The sequence below is a fragment of the Lissotriton vulgaris genome, chromosome 10 (genome assembly GCF_964263255.1).
Source record: "Lissotriton vulgaris chromosome 10, aLisVul1.2, whole genome shotgun sequence".
In the NCBI taxonomy this organism is placed as follows: domain Eukaryota; kingdom Metazoa; phylum Chordata; class Amphibia; order Caudata; family Salamandridae; genus Lissotriton; species Lissotriton vulgaris.
This window is the reverse complement of record NC_141698.1, coordinates 1,049,491,181-1,049,505,556: the sequence shown is the minus strand read 5'-3', so window position 1 is coordinate 1,049,505,556 and position 14,376 is coordinate 1,049,491,181. Positions and strand designations below refer to the sequence as shown.

Below are 14,376 nucleotides of genomic sequence, written 5' to 3'. Positions count from 1 at the left end.
AGTTTTGGGAGTTTTTATGGCAACTAGTTTCCTTCCATGGCCATAGTGAAATTCTTCTATACGGACTACTCCATAGTGGCTAATTGATGGAAAAGATTGATTGGAAGTCTCCTGAGTGTCGCATTTACCCAAATAAAATTGGAAGTGTATGTTTACTGATTGTGTCTCCATATCTACTTAACAATACGTTTGTATTCGATTTTTGTGGAATCGATATAAGTGCATGGCGATGTGATAAACTTGATATGTTGGTGCAAATCTCTGAAAGGGGTCAAGTGGAAAATAATGCCTAGTTGATATGGAGACATGAACAGCTATTCTAGTCCTTTCATTATAGTCACTGCGGTAGTAGCTTCAAATTCCCGTTAACCCCAGTGAGCTTTCTGGAAAAACGCATGCACCTTTAGCATAACTTGCCATTGTTGGAATTTTTTGATGTGATGATACTTTACATTTTGAGGCTGTAGCATGTAATTAAACAGTTCATTGTGAGCAGTTATAACTTTTCAGATGTGTTCAGTAACAAGGGATACAGTCTGTATATAAAGAGATGAACAAAAGCAACGGCACGGTAGCAATTTACACCCTTAACAACCAATGATTTGCAAATTCGCATTCAAAAACACGACTTACAGCCTGAAGTGTGGTAGCAAATAAATACCTACTTTGCAGGAGTGAGTAAGTGGTCCTTTATCTTTACGTACCCAGTTTATCACATCTTTCCAATTTCCACTTTGCCCTTTTCAGCAGGTATTGCCAATTTTAATGTGCCCAGTAGTAGGTACTGACAGCATCCTTGTGCACTGTAGAAGACATTCCCAGTACCCATCAGGAGTTATTGCCAATCCCTGTTCCCCTGAGCTCAGAGGATCTTGTTGGTTACTACACCATACATCAGCTGACCAATCTTTATCTGGTCCAGGAATCAACGCGTTTATTTCTTTTACTTCTAGGTTTCCGCTCTTCACAGCAGTCTACCAGATCTGCTACGAAGGAAAACCTGTAAAGGAAGTCATCTCCTGCCTGCAGAGCCACCCGGAGCACATTTAAACACTCTGGCCACACTACCTATGGAAAATCGTCTGCCACTCCGAAGAACAAGCAGGCGGTGGTATTAGAGGTTTTCAGCAGATGAGTCAATCCAGCCATCGCAGGAAGACTACTGTATGGAATCTATGGGCCCACCAGGAAGATTATGGCATTAACCAGATATCCCGCTACTAACCTACTTGAAAACATATACTCCTGTTAGAAGTATGTACCTGAGTGAATGTATCCATCACCACTCCCTATACGTAAGAAGATTTGCCTTGCATGCTTACTAATCCATTGTTCCCTTTTGTTGATCCTCAACCCTAAAATAATGCACAAAGTCCATTTTCTAGGGACCCCTTTTACATTTTCTAACCTTTCATTACAAACATTTTATTGGGTTTTGAATGTGATAGATCATTTATCCAGCATTAATCTGATACCATTGTGGCATCACACTAGGTCAAGTCAACATTGAAAGTGTGGTGTACTTTTTAATACTTGGCACATTTTATGGAGTTCTCTAGTCTTCTACATTTTCCAGAATGTTGAGATGTTGAAGGAGACTTCTCATTTATCTTCAAACATTTTGATTTTCACGTGCCCCGTTCAGAAGATTATTCCCCTTGCTAAAAGAGCGTTATTGTATGGGTTGAAGACACTATGCTTTATTTGAATGTTTCTCTTTTCATGATGACCTTATCCTACCTCATCATACATGGATTCAATTTTTAAACATCCCAGGGATGGCTGTGCCAGTTAAAACCATGCAGGAAGAAGGGTGCTGAGGTTGACAACTTCTTCCACAAAGTTTTATAAAACTTTTCGAGCTCGAAAGATAATTGCAAAAAAAAATCATGAGTAAAAACAACACCCTTAAGGGATTTCCAGCTGGTCTAGAGTTGCGCACAACAATGTTTTAAAATGGAATCTATTTTTTTTTTGTCGTTTTAGTTGTTTGGGAGTTGGGGTTGAGTTCTGCATTGTTTTTTTTTCAATAAAATAGTGCCATTGTGTGGATATGTCAACAAGTAAGCAATAAGTACAATTTAACGAGCTGTGTAGTTTATATTTCATAGGTTGTCTTAAAGCTTTGGCTAAATCATGTAAGAAAGATAACCGAATTGTTGTTTTTACAAATAGCACATCGGTGAGTGCTACCTACCGCACAATAGATCACTGGCATTTAACGGACGTTGGGACTTAGGTCCGCGTTATGAGTAAGTCATGAAACAGCCATTCCGCTCAGATCCTATTTACAAGTATCTGCACTCCAATAAGTAATGGTAGCAAACTTCAGGTTTCTCCCATTCTCTGTCTGCTTGATGTGCCACAGAAACTGCCAGTTGAAGTGTTTTGAAATTAGTAAAAAGAAATAAAAAATAAAAAGTAGCAGAACCTGGTCAACGTCCTCCTGCATTTCCACCTCCATTTAAAGAAGGTCAAAATGAACATAACCACGCACAAATATTTTGCTCCTCCCAAAAAAAATAATTCTATGTGGATTCCTGAATTCTACTTTAACCCACATGCTTTAGATAGTATAATTGCAGTGTTCAGATTACTGTATGCCTTTTGTAACCAGTTCAGATGCCTATCCTGGCCATGTATGTACAAAATTATAATGTCCCCATCTACGTTTTGTGAAGATCGACTGCAGAGCTTGTCAGCTTCTCAAAACTTTGCTTGTGCTTCACCTTTCTGGGGGGTGAGGGTGGTTCTATTTTTTGAAGATTTTGCTTCAAAAAACCTATTATAGGAGATTGTTTGTTCCAAAAGGCAGATTTTTGGGATAGTTGTCTTTCGTTAAAGGTATTTGATGCCAGATTTTTAACCAGTAAATGTGTCCGCGTATTACATACACCATAATTTTAGAAGAAATCTGGAATTCGCTATACGGCCAGCAACCATTTTATTTCTGACATGTCTCGTGGTGGGTTTATGGACTGGACCATCCTGAAAGAGTTGATTTGAAATATTTTATGCCAACTGGCATTACTATAACTTAAGATCACAGTTCAGCTCAGTCTATTGCAAGTATATTTAAACTTCTTATATCGACTAACAGCCTTTTGCGACATGGAACATTGCGTCCTTTACTCTCTGTCTTGGGTTTGGTGATACTGCTAATGTTTACAGTCTTTTTTTTTTACCTCTTTTCCACATTGCCTCAGGTTGTTTGGTTTCGCAGTTTTCTTCACCTTATTACAGCTTACTTATGATGATGTGCCTTATAGGACAGCAGTGCCAGCAAAAGATAGTGGGAATATAAAATGTGTCCTACACAAACATCCATTATAGGTGAAGTGACAGCTCTCATTTATTATAGTATTGCAGCTTTTTTCTTTAAAAGAAATGACTAGGGGGAAATAATTTAAGTACTCTAAAAAATTGGTTACACCTGAGTAAGGAGATCTGTCGGATGTGGATGTCGTGTTCTGAGTTAAGGTGCATTGGTGTGATCTTTGTGTACTACAGATAAGCCAGAATTCCAGGCAAAAATGAGTTCATGGAAAATTTAGCACGTGCCTTTTTTAAACGTGACCCAATGAAATTTGAATATATCGGAATGGCTATTCATGGTATGTACTGTAGTGGTGCATCCATTGCACACACACTGCCTATGGCAGTCCTATGCGTTTATATCCTTGTACATCTGGGGCAACCAGTGTAGATTCACAGCCATTATTATTTAAACCCAGTTTATTTGGGGCGACCTGCACCTCTCTGGCACCCAATGTCTTCTATGGTCACCTTTGCTGCTCTTTTTAAATACAATGTAATGTAAGTGTGACATGATTGCTGATGTTAAAAATGAATCCACTTTAAGAGCAGACTCCTTGAGTTATAGATGTCCGGGGACATTCGGCGGGATTGCTAACTGTACCATACCATTTAATACATTTATGCGGTCAGGAAGTCTAGTGTTGTCTTGGCCCCTTTTTTCCTTTACTGATCAATAGGGATAGGAATATGGTCGGTGCATATCTATGCAATCCTTACTTCTGGTGTACACCTCAGATATAGATTGGAGAGATGGAAAGGGATGCACTGAAAGTCTGCCTGACCTTTGCATTGTTACTAGTAAAAGACAAGTTCTTCTTCCATTGAGAAAATAGTGAAAGGTTTAGCAAATAGGCAACTGATATTACTGTAAATGAGTACTTTTCCAAGATGGCTGCATTAGTCTTAGGTTTGTGACTTTGTGCATATTTCGTCTTTTAATTCGTATGTGGGATACTAACAGAGCATTCTCTTTAGTTGCCGCTTGTATGCACCGCCTGTGAAATGCAACCCATTCCATGCTGCTTAACTTTTTGTACTTGAACGAAGATAACCATGCAATTCACATTTGAACGTATAACATAATAAACATTTTTTGCATTCATACTTGCTGTTTTTTGTTGATTTTATGATGTTCATCAACAAGTTGGATACATTCATACATGCTACAGAAGGTCAAATTTTGGTTTTAAATGCATATGAAGCACCATTTGTGGGAAGGGCAACTTCTCACAAGTGTAGAATTGTTGTAATTGGTTTATCTCACAATTAATGGATACTGTGGGCTTGGTAGGCTATTTCTTGGACATCAGAAACAATGACTCCCTTCCCTTGACTCAATCTGTCATTCACATATTCAGGGTGTCGCCTTGCCAAAGGTCAGGTTCTTGTTTGGAAGCAGCAGCACAGCGGCCGGGGAGAAGATCCACATGGTGTTCACGGTGTGAGAGGCATCCCAGCGACAGAGAAGTAGTCAACAGGCATGCTTCCTTTGTGAGCATCATTCCAGGTGCATTTGAAATGAGCCACCAGACATCGGCTAAAGCAGAGCTTCCACGCGCACAAAATCCAAGCATGGGGACAGGACAAAGGAATGTTAATATTTTGGGTGTTTTAGAAGTTATTGGTCTTTTCAGTAAATATTTGAATGTGTGGCAATTGGCCATAGTTTTGGAGATGTAAAATAGTTACTCTTGCATCCCCCTTGAAGATGGAATAAGTCATTCAGAAGATGGTGAGAATATAGTCCAGATGTCCAGCCTCAAGCAAATGGCTTGGGGTCCTGAATAAGCCTGGGTGGTAAACTACGCTTGGTTTGCAGACTTTTTCGCACTCCGCGGAACTCTCGGAGTTCTGAAAAGCTCAGCTCCACTTCGCAGAGCGAAGTTTGTTCCTCGCTTGCGCTTGCCAACGGTAAGTTGGCGAGCACGAGCAAGGAAAATCCAACACTAGACCACTTCCCAGCAAAATTTCTCTATGCAGGCGGTCGCGGATGGGCACTACTGCTCACGTTGAGAAAGCTGCTGCTTAAGTAGAACTTCTACTCAAGCGGCACAAAGACGCAGCGCCCTTTTGAACTGTGCAAGATGCAGTTCACGCTGTACAGCACGGGACAAACATCCGGCACTAAAAATCAGTGTGAAGGGCGTGAGGTAACTCCATGTAGCTTGGCGGAGTTTTTTTTGTCACTTCGTTGAACTCTGCAAACTCTGCCCAAGCTTAGTCCTTAACCAAAGAAGCCAATTGCCGAAGGAGCCCATCCTTATATGTGGGCTTTAGGACGGGCTATATGACTGATTAAAAAAACATAAATGCAAGGGCTTGGATTGCACCAGCCCTAACAAAACCCAAAGTTGCATTTTGAGTCCTGACTAAAATATAAACATAATAGTTTGTGCTACAGTGAGGAAAAAAACCAGAAAGTGTTTTTGTATACTGTGTATCCATGAAATAAATAATTAAATGTGTGATGATCCAGTGTACTTTTGAGATGTAACATGAGCTGAGTGAGAATTACTCGTGTGGGCTGAACCAAAGCCCTCCAAGTTATTTTAAAGCATTTATAACAATAGGTCTTGAAGAGGTCAACATTTCTTCTCCTAGTCTTCATGTCAAACCTGCATAGTAAGACAAGAGACATAATACTGGAATTGTAATTTATTTTATCATCTGTTACCCAAGTGTACAATATTTACTGTAATGTCCACCTAGTTGCTGTAAACTAATGGAGAATTTGTGAGCCCTGTAAAAGCACTGAATACCAATGCGGACTGCTGCTACGTACTAAAACATAGTAATCAGGGACACATTGACCCCCACCACCAGAGTGTTCAAAAATGTGTGACCCAGATAGTGCATGCCTGTCTTAATGCAAGTTCTTTTTTTTCCAGCAGACTTGAGTACTTGAGTTTGTAACACAATTCCAGTTTTAGCATCTGGCCACAGTCCGCTTCAGCTGTCTGTTGCCGAGAGCTGATGTCCTCCTCATACAGTCTTGGCATATTTTGGATGGTTACCCAGTGTGCCAGTCACTTTAAATTTGGGCTGTCTCATCACAAAAAGGTTTCTACAATTCCATACGCATGGAGTATTGGAGCCATCCTTTCCCTACTGTGTGCATAAGCAGCATGCACTCTTAATGCAAATCAGACGCGATGGACGCGATTAGACATCTTTCTGTTTTTACTGAAAGTTTTTCCAATGAATAATGTCCTGGTAAAATCACTCGTGGATGGAGCAGTCTCTTCAAGTCCAGGGTTGGAGAGGGACTCTTCTACACAGCTGTATGGAGATAATGGACCATGGAGGTTGAACACCTTTACTTGTGCTGGCCCATCTTTTATTATGTTGTGCTCATCTTCTCAAGGTGGGATTGGCGTTGTTGAATTCACTCCGTTAACCTCCTACTGATTTTGCCTCTGGTTTTGATGTCGAGTCTTAATCCTGGAGATCCAGATACATCTGCAGTCCTAGCAACACATAATTATTGTTTTTGAATTTATATTAGGGTATTAAAAATGACGAGATAGCTATTGATAATATCTGGATAATCCCCTAGATAAATCCCATTATGAAAAACATATCTCCATTCACATTCAGCATTATAAATGTATTTCTTTCTGGTCTTTAGAAATATGTAGTGGAAGCTTTCATAGATAAATGCATTGGGACAGCTCCAGAAGGCACCGCACGTCAGTTCGAAATGCGATGCTGTGACTACCCTGCTGTTTCCTACATACGCTTCCCTGCTCTCATTCATCAGCATATGGGCAGCTAATCACACTGCATTGTGTGTGTTTCCATTTTTAGATCTTCTAGAAAATTCTAAAGTTACATTTTCTTACTTCTCAACTCATGCAGTGGCAAAACGCGATGAGGCATTGGTGGTGAAGGCTTGGTCTCCGGGATCTCCGGCAAATCGCCATTGTGTTGGCCAGAGTGCCTCTGGGTGGTTTTCACATGAGATACAGGAGTTCTGAAGTCGTGTGAGAACGCCCACTATCAGCGACCATTGTCCCTACTCCGAATAGATAGGTGGCTACTCTCTGCTCTTGTTTGCCTTACTAGGTAATTGAGAAACAAAAAAGATACAATATTCATGCTTGCTCGCCTGAATTTGAAGCCCTGGAAGCTGGAATCCTATGGGAAATGCTCTGAACACCTGAAAATGAAGAGTTATGGTACAACACCATTCTCCAGCATTTAACTGGGGTGTGTGTATGAATGAATCTAAAGTATTTGAAGCGAGGATAAATTCATGATCTAATATTTCTCAAATGTAAACCTCTGTGAAGTTTATGGAGAGACTAACAGAATTAGATGCAGACATACTACATAAGGCTCTGATTTAAGATAACTGGGACATTTCAAGAAAGTTCAGGAGAAACAAAAGTTGAAAAACTTACCAGTGTAGTAACTCCTTTGGTACCCCCAGTCTTTAAAAGGAAACCCAAAAGGGAATATTTTTTCAAAACCATTCTTAATCTCCCAAATATTTCACGATAATTATTTCAGTTGGAAATACTTGGAATAATTCACATCACGTTGCCTGTCCTCTTCTTTCACAAGCTTTAGTAGGTAAACTAGATAGTTTCTTTCCCCCAAGAAATAGAGATCATTAGAGAGGTGCTATCCTCCTCAACCAAACCAGTAGGACTCCACATGATTACCCTCCGCTATCAGAGTTCAAACTCCTTTCTTCTACTGACTGCGATAACTTTATAGCAACCACTTCCATCCTGGAGCCCACAATACCCCTCCTGCCCAAGCCACTTCTGGAAAAATATGAAGGACTCCACCGATCCCTATGCTTTAAATATTTTTCGTGCCTCCTTAGAAAAATGGTTTAATACCGGATAGCTTTAAAAAATGCCCAATCCGAAAAAATATCCTTTGGCTCCTGTAGGCACAGCATATTTTAGGCCAAATGCTCTCTTACCCAGTCAAAGCCACTGGAAAGAAATGTCTGTCCTTTATTGAAGCTGAATATTTCTTACGCCTCATGCAAGCGGGTTTGAGGCCAGGTTGACATACAGAATTGGTGATCCTCTCAGAAGTGGACAACTTGCGTGGATTGGTGGACGAGAAATCCTGGTTCTCAACCTCTAGGTGGCCTTTGACATCATTGAGCACTGAGTCCTACTACAAAGATTAAAAAATTGTCCATAGGAGGCATTGTTCTAAAATTGTTATCTCCCTATCTAAATGGAAGAGATCAGAGATGATGTAGCAATTTGTTTCAGGAAAATAAATTCACTGGGGAGTTCCACATGCGTCCATTCTTTCCCCTTTCTTGCTTAACTTAAACTTATGGACTGTATATTATCCATTATTAGAGTTTGACATTAGAATATATTTTTATGTGGATGGCACACATCGTGTGCTCAAATTGCGACTAAATTGGCAGACGCAGCAACAGACGTTCATATGCATTCATAAGCGCCGAGATGCCCCACAGTGATTCGAGCGCTATACAAGAAGGTATAACATAACAGATGGTCCTCACCTTGACCCAAGATTGAATGACTAAACATTGTTCGAAAATAAACCCCGCAAAGTCTGAATTATTGTCTGTCTAGCTGGAATAACACTTAGTTTCCATCATTCTAGGGCAATTGTCCCCAGCCTACTGAACCAACATTATATGAGCTGAGGGCCCCATAACGCTGATGTGTGTAGCATTTTCTTTTGGGTGCGAGAGAGTTTGAAGTACATAGCAAGGAAGTGCATTGTTATAGATTCAGATTGGAATTATACCAGTGCATGACTGGTGCAGAAATGGGTCAATCTTCTTGTCTCCCCACTCCTAGCTCTTTCAGTGCACTCTCGCTGCGGACTTCATTATTTCTTTCAAGCTTGCATAGTCTCTCTTCCTACTACCTGCATTATTGTGGTCCCATTCTCAATCCTACAACAGTCCCTCCATACTTCATTCTCTATCCTTGAGGCTGTTGCAGCACATCCTTTCTCTAGGATACTGTAGCATTTACTACCTCCAGGCTCCTTCAGCAATTACTTATCCATGCCTTCACGATTTCCCACGCCATGTATGACCAGATGCTGGGTTCTCTGAATTTTTAGATAGTTTACGTTTTACAATGTACTATAGAAGAATCTAGTTGTGTGTGAATCTAGGAACTTTGGCAAGGCTACTTACCACAGCTCCCCACACTTAGTACTCTTGCAGTGCGTGCTCCCACCAGGGTTCTGGAGGTGTCACTTGCTCTTGGTTCATATACTTCTCTCTTTAATTTTCCAGCATCACATCTCTACAGCCTGCAAAAACTCCTCCCTACAATCTCCTTCAATGCTCCACAACTTAAGGCACCTGCATCACCTCCTTCTAGGGTTCCAACGTTCTCAGAGGAAAATACTGGTTGTTGGTGCATGTTTTGGGGTTCTGGAAGGGCCAGTCCTGGAACAACAGTTTCAGTTTTAGGTGTAAACCCCTCCTATGCGTTTTTTACACCGCAATTCAGCCTCTGGCCTAAACCTCAAGTGTTTTTAAAATAGAATAAACTGCATTAACATTCTTTCAACTCATTTTAAGCCTGGCGTTAGCCAAGACATTTCGATTTACTACAACTATATGTACAATATACTTCTGTTCAAGGCATGTGTAGCTGTAGATACACATGCTTTGCATACACCTGAAATCTAGTGTTGGGTTCGGATGTGTACAAGTTGTTTTCTTCGAAGAAGTCTTTTGAGTCACAAGTTTGCGTGACTCCTTCTCTTGGTGATAATGCGCATGGGCATAGACTCCGTAGTTAGATTTTCTTTCTGCCGTTAGCATCGGACGTGTGTGCCTTCGCTCCGGTTCATGACCATTTTGGTGCTCTTTTCGATTTGTGCTACTCTCAACCTTGCCTATAGTGTTTTAATCGTGCTCTCCTATTCAGTGTATCGAGCTATTGCTACATTGCTTGTCGAGTCGACGGGCTTCGACTGTGGCCCCTACAGTGCCTCGCCCTTGGGGTCCATCTTACTCAGTCTCCCTCAGGTTCTCCAGACAGATGTAACAGGCCCCCTTCTCTTACTGCCCATCGCTGGCACGCAAAATATCCCTGGTCCGACTTCAATCAGGTCTGTAATCTGTGTTTGTCATCAGAACACAGAGAGGCGGATTGCGAGGCCTCTCAACTTCCTCTCTTAAGAAAAACCTCTGATATCATCATGCATGACGGCTTGAAATACAGCAGAGAAGCATAGAGGACACTCCCTACATCTTTGGCCATGAAGACATTAGTGAAGAAGAACAAGAACACCCTGCAGCATCCGTAGCAGAAGAAGCAGTGTTCTCCGTTGAGGGCAGTTCCAGCTCCGACATCGAAGTTGACTTTGAAATGCAGGACCATGAGTACGGTGCCCCTTGTCCCTCAACACGGAGTTGAACACTCTAAGAGGCACACGGCTCCTCTTGATCAAGATGCCATCAGTTCACCAATTTCAGCTGGCCATGGTTGGCACTGAGCAAATGGTTCGGACGCCCCGCCTGCTGGCTCGGTGCTGAAACATAAACCTAAGCCAAAGCCTTTGGCGTCAAGCACATTGATGTCAAGCTGACCATCCATGCCGAGCCGTCCATTGACGTAAACCACTCTGACACAGAGTGGAACATCGGCGCCGAAACAAAAACAGTGCTCAGATCACGAGCTTTGAAGCAGGCTCCAAAACCAGATGCCGGCAAGCCAGTAGAACCTATCCTACATAAACTGCAAAAAAAATGCTGGACACTCGACAAGGACAGATCCACATCCAACCTCATACTGACTGTACCCTAACCAAGTGTTCGGCTCCGGTTCCACAACCACCGAAAAGACAGGTGCCTTTCCACGAGGCTCTTGACTCACCAGGAATTAATTGGTAGGGCTGCTGCCTTTCATGATGCACAGCTTCACAAGGAACCCCTAGAAGAGGATTTCCTCTTTGAGACCCTTTTCTACCCATAGGGCCACGCAGTAATTAGCCATGTTAAAGGGCAGATCACGCCATACTGAGGACATTTTTCAAGATTTTGTTAGGGTTATAGTAATAATACCCAGGGTCTACAAGAAATAGAAGGACTATCCATCAGGTCCCATATACATTAGGGGACAAATACCACCGCTAGTAATTACCACTGCTCACAAGCGTGTTAACTCACAAGGTAGCTGAGAAGCCCCGTCTTGACAAAAGAGCAAGCACATTGATGTGGCAGGCAAAAGGGCTGTGGTACAATCTGCCAACCATTGGCGCATTGTCATCTTAATAGGGTTGCTTGCTTGTTGTGACCGTGCTCAATGGGATGAAATGGAGTACCTCCTCCAATATCTCCCAGAGGAACACAAAGAGGGAAGAAAAACTAAACTTGCCGTAGAAGGAGGGCTAATATCAATCACCTCAATACGCTGTGCCCTAGAATCTTCCGATACTGCAGCTAGAGGCACAATATCAGCATCTTGCTTTGATGCCACTCATGGATTCATATTTCTGGGTTTAAAATACAGAAAAGTCATCGTAATGTTCCCTTTCACAAAGAACATCTCTTTGGTCCCTAAGTTGACCAGGCCTTGAAGATTAAAAAAAGACCCTGAGACGGCTAAACCAATGAGGGCCCTTCAAACACCTACTCACCATGGCTCCTATTGTGGAGTTTCCAAAACCACCTCTTCTGATACCTCCACCTCTTACCAATGAAGTCAGTACTCCTCTCCAAGAGGTTAATTTAGAGGCCCCTACAGGGGCAACAATGGCAAGGGTAGAGGCAAGGGTGCTTTCCCACATGGTGGAACACCCACCATCAAACAATGACTTCCTTCTCCTTCCTCCAGACCATATACCACTGGTCGGGTGTCGCTTACAGGAATTTCTACCCACAGGGCAATCAATACCATCAGACCAGTGGGTGTTGGATATTATCCAGCATGGTTATTGTCTGGAGTTCATTACTACACCTCCCAACATTCCACCTCGCACCCACAGGTTATCCCTGGAACATCAAACACTGCTCAAACAGGAAGTTTGAGCTCTTGTACTCAAAGGAGCCATAGAGCCTGTCCTCCTACATCAAGGTTCAGGAGTATTCTCCCTATACTTCTTAATCCACAAAAAGGATGGATCTTTATGGCCCATTCTAGACCGAAGGCCCCTAAACCACTACATCCTGTCAGATGACTTTCATATGGTCGCTCTCCAAGGCGTGATCCCACTTCTCCATCAAGGCGACTTTCTGGCAGCGCTAGATTTAAAGGACGCCTATTTTCTCATTTCAATACACCCAGCACATAGCATGTAGGTAAGATGGATGTATGATGTTACAACGCATGCTTTTACCACGCATGCCTTTACAACGTGGTTTTTACAACGCATGCCTTTACAACGCATAGTGCTTTGGGGCGCTGGATAGTGAATAGTTTAATTTACTATTCCAACTCCAGTCCCCGTGGATGGTAGGGAAGGTGTTTGATAGTACATTAAACCTATTCCCTATCCTAGAGCGCCCACAGCGCAATGCGTTGTAATGGTTTGCGTTGTAAAAGTTGCGTCGTAAAGGCACTGCGTGGTAAAAGTTGCGTTGTAAAGGATGTTCCCCAGCTAAGATTTGTGATAGTCGGAAAACCTAATCAATTCAAAGTCTTCCCTTTCGGGATCAATACTGCACCTCGGGTATTCACCAAATGCCTAGCAGTGGTAGCAGTACATCTGCGCAGACAGAACGTCCATGTATTGCCTTATCTCGACGACTGGCTTTTCAAAGCGAGTACTCCTCATCAATGCCAGCAACATACTCAAGCTACCATAAATCTGCTCCATCGCTTAGGCTTCACCATACATATCACCAGGTCTCACCTGCAATTGCTGCAGGTTCAACTGTATCTAGGTGCTATTCTAAACACAGTTAGGAATAGCCTATCCCAATATTGCAAGAATCCAACATTATCATACCTTCATACCACTCTTCCAATCCAATCAATAACTGACAGTGAGAATAGTCATGTGGCTCTTAGGCATGATGGTTTACTGCATTGCCACAGTACCACATGCACGACTGATGGAGCGGTAATTTCTTCTGGTAGTTTCTCAATGCAAAACCCTCATGCTACCTCTAATTTACCGCTCAAAAAGGTGTTGGGCCCTTCACACCATGAATTTACCTTCAGGAGACTTTAAATAAAGATGAACAGTAAAAATGCAATTATTAATTTAAGCCAATAAAGAGAGTTGTTGAGTTTTAAAGGGTTTTATTTTCTAATCAAAAGTTAGGTTTTTCTGACCCTTTATTCATCAGTAACATCAATCAGGTTACAGAATTTGGAAAACAGGTAAAATAGCATTATTACAGAACTTATTACAGTCTGCATATAAGCATTACATGTAGGAAGGAAAAATGTGGCGCAGAATGTCATACAAAACTTTTAAAGAGTGTATAAGAAAATAGTTTTGCAAGGGTAATCAATAGTCTCCCATTAAGAAAATTAAATGCATAAGTTTGGACGAATCTTTTAAACCTAATTCTATCTATTCACTGCTTCTTCTGCATTCTGTCAGTTTCCAAAGAGCAAGCAGCCCGCCCTTCGCAGAGAGGAATGTGGCCTATTGTGCCAAATATGACGTGCCAGGATTTTGAAAAAAAATCAACAGGGAAACCCTCTTATCAGACCCTCCTCGGAACGCCCAAAAAATACCTGCCACGATCTCGTGCCTAACCCACAGAGATGCCTGTTCTAATCTGCGTCTCCTGTCAAGGCTCACACGCCCCCTCCTCCCTAATGTGCCCAGTGCCAGCTGGGTTAAAAGGAGCCGGTGGGGAAAAAAATGACAAAGAACTTTGTAGCCCTTCTCCTTATCTGGGTGCTATACTTAGAAAATTTGGCAGAGTGCTCCGCAGCACTTAGGCACAGAGACCTCGTCCCGGGTCCTCTGACAGAGTGACAGAGTGCTTCGCAGCATCTATCTATGGGGCCTATTGTAGAGTGGTGGGTCAGTGTCTGGTCAGCTAGTCAGCCCAGACGGACGATTCTCCAGTGTGTGCAGCCACCTTTATAGTGCCTTCAAGGTCAGGTACCACACACAAATGTT

General features: G+C 42.1%; 1 protein-coding gene across 1 annotated transcript in view; it reads left to right on the top strand.

Moving 5' to 3' along the window:
• GPD1L (glycerol-3-phosphate dehydrogenase 1 like) overlaps positions 1-4,422 on the top strand; it is a 196,534-nt gene extending 192,112 nt beyond the window's left edge. Inside the window, exon 8 of the mRNA XM_086942106.1 lies at positions 954-4,422. Coding sequence (XP_086798232.1) covers positions 954-1,050 — 97 coding nt within the window. The 3' untranslated portion in view covers positions 1,051-4,422. The remainder of the gene's footprint in view (positions 1-953) is intronic.
• Positions 4,423-14,376: the final 9,954 nt, after the last annotated feature.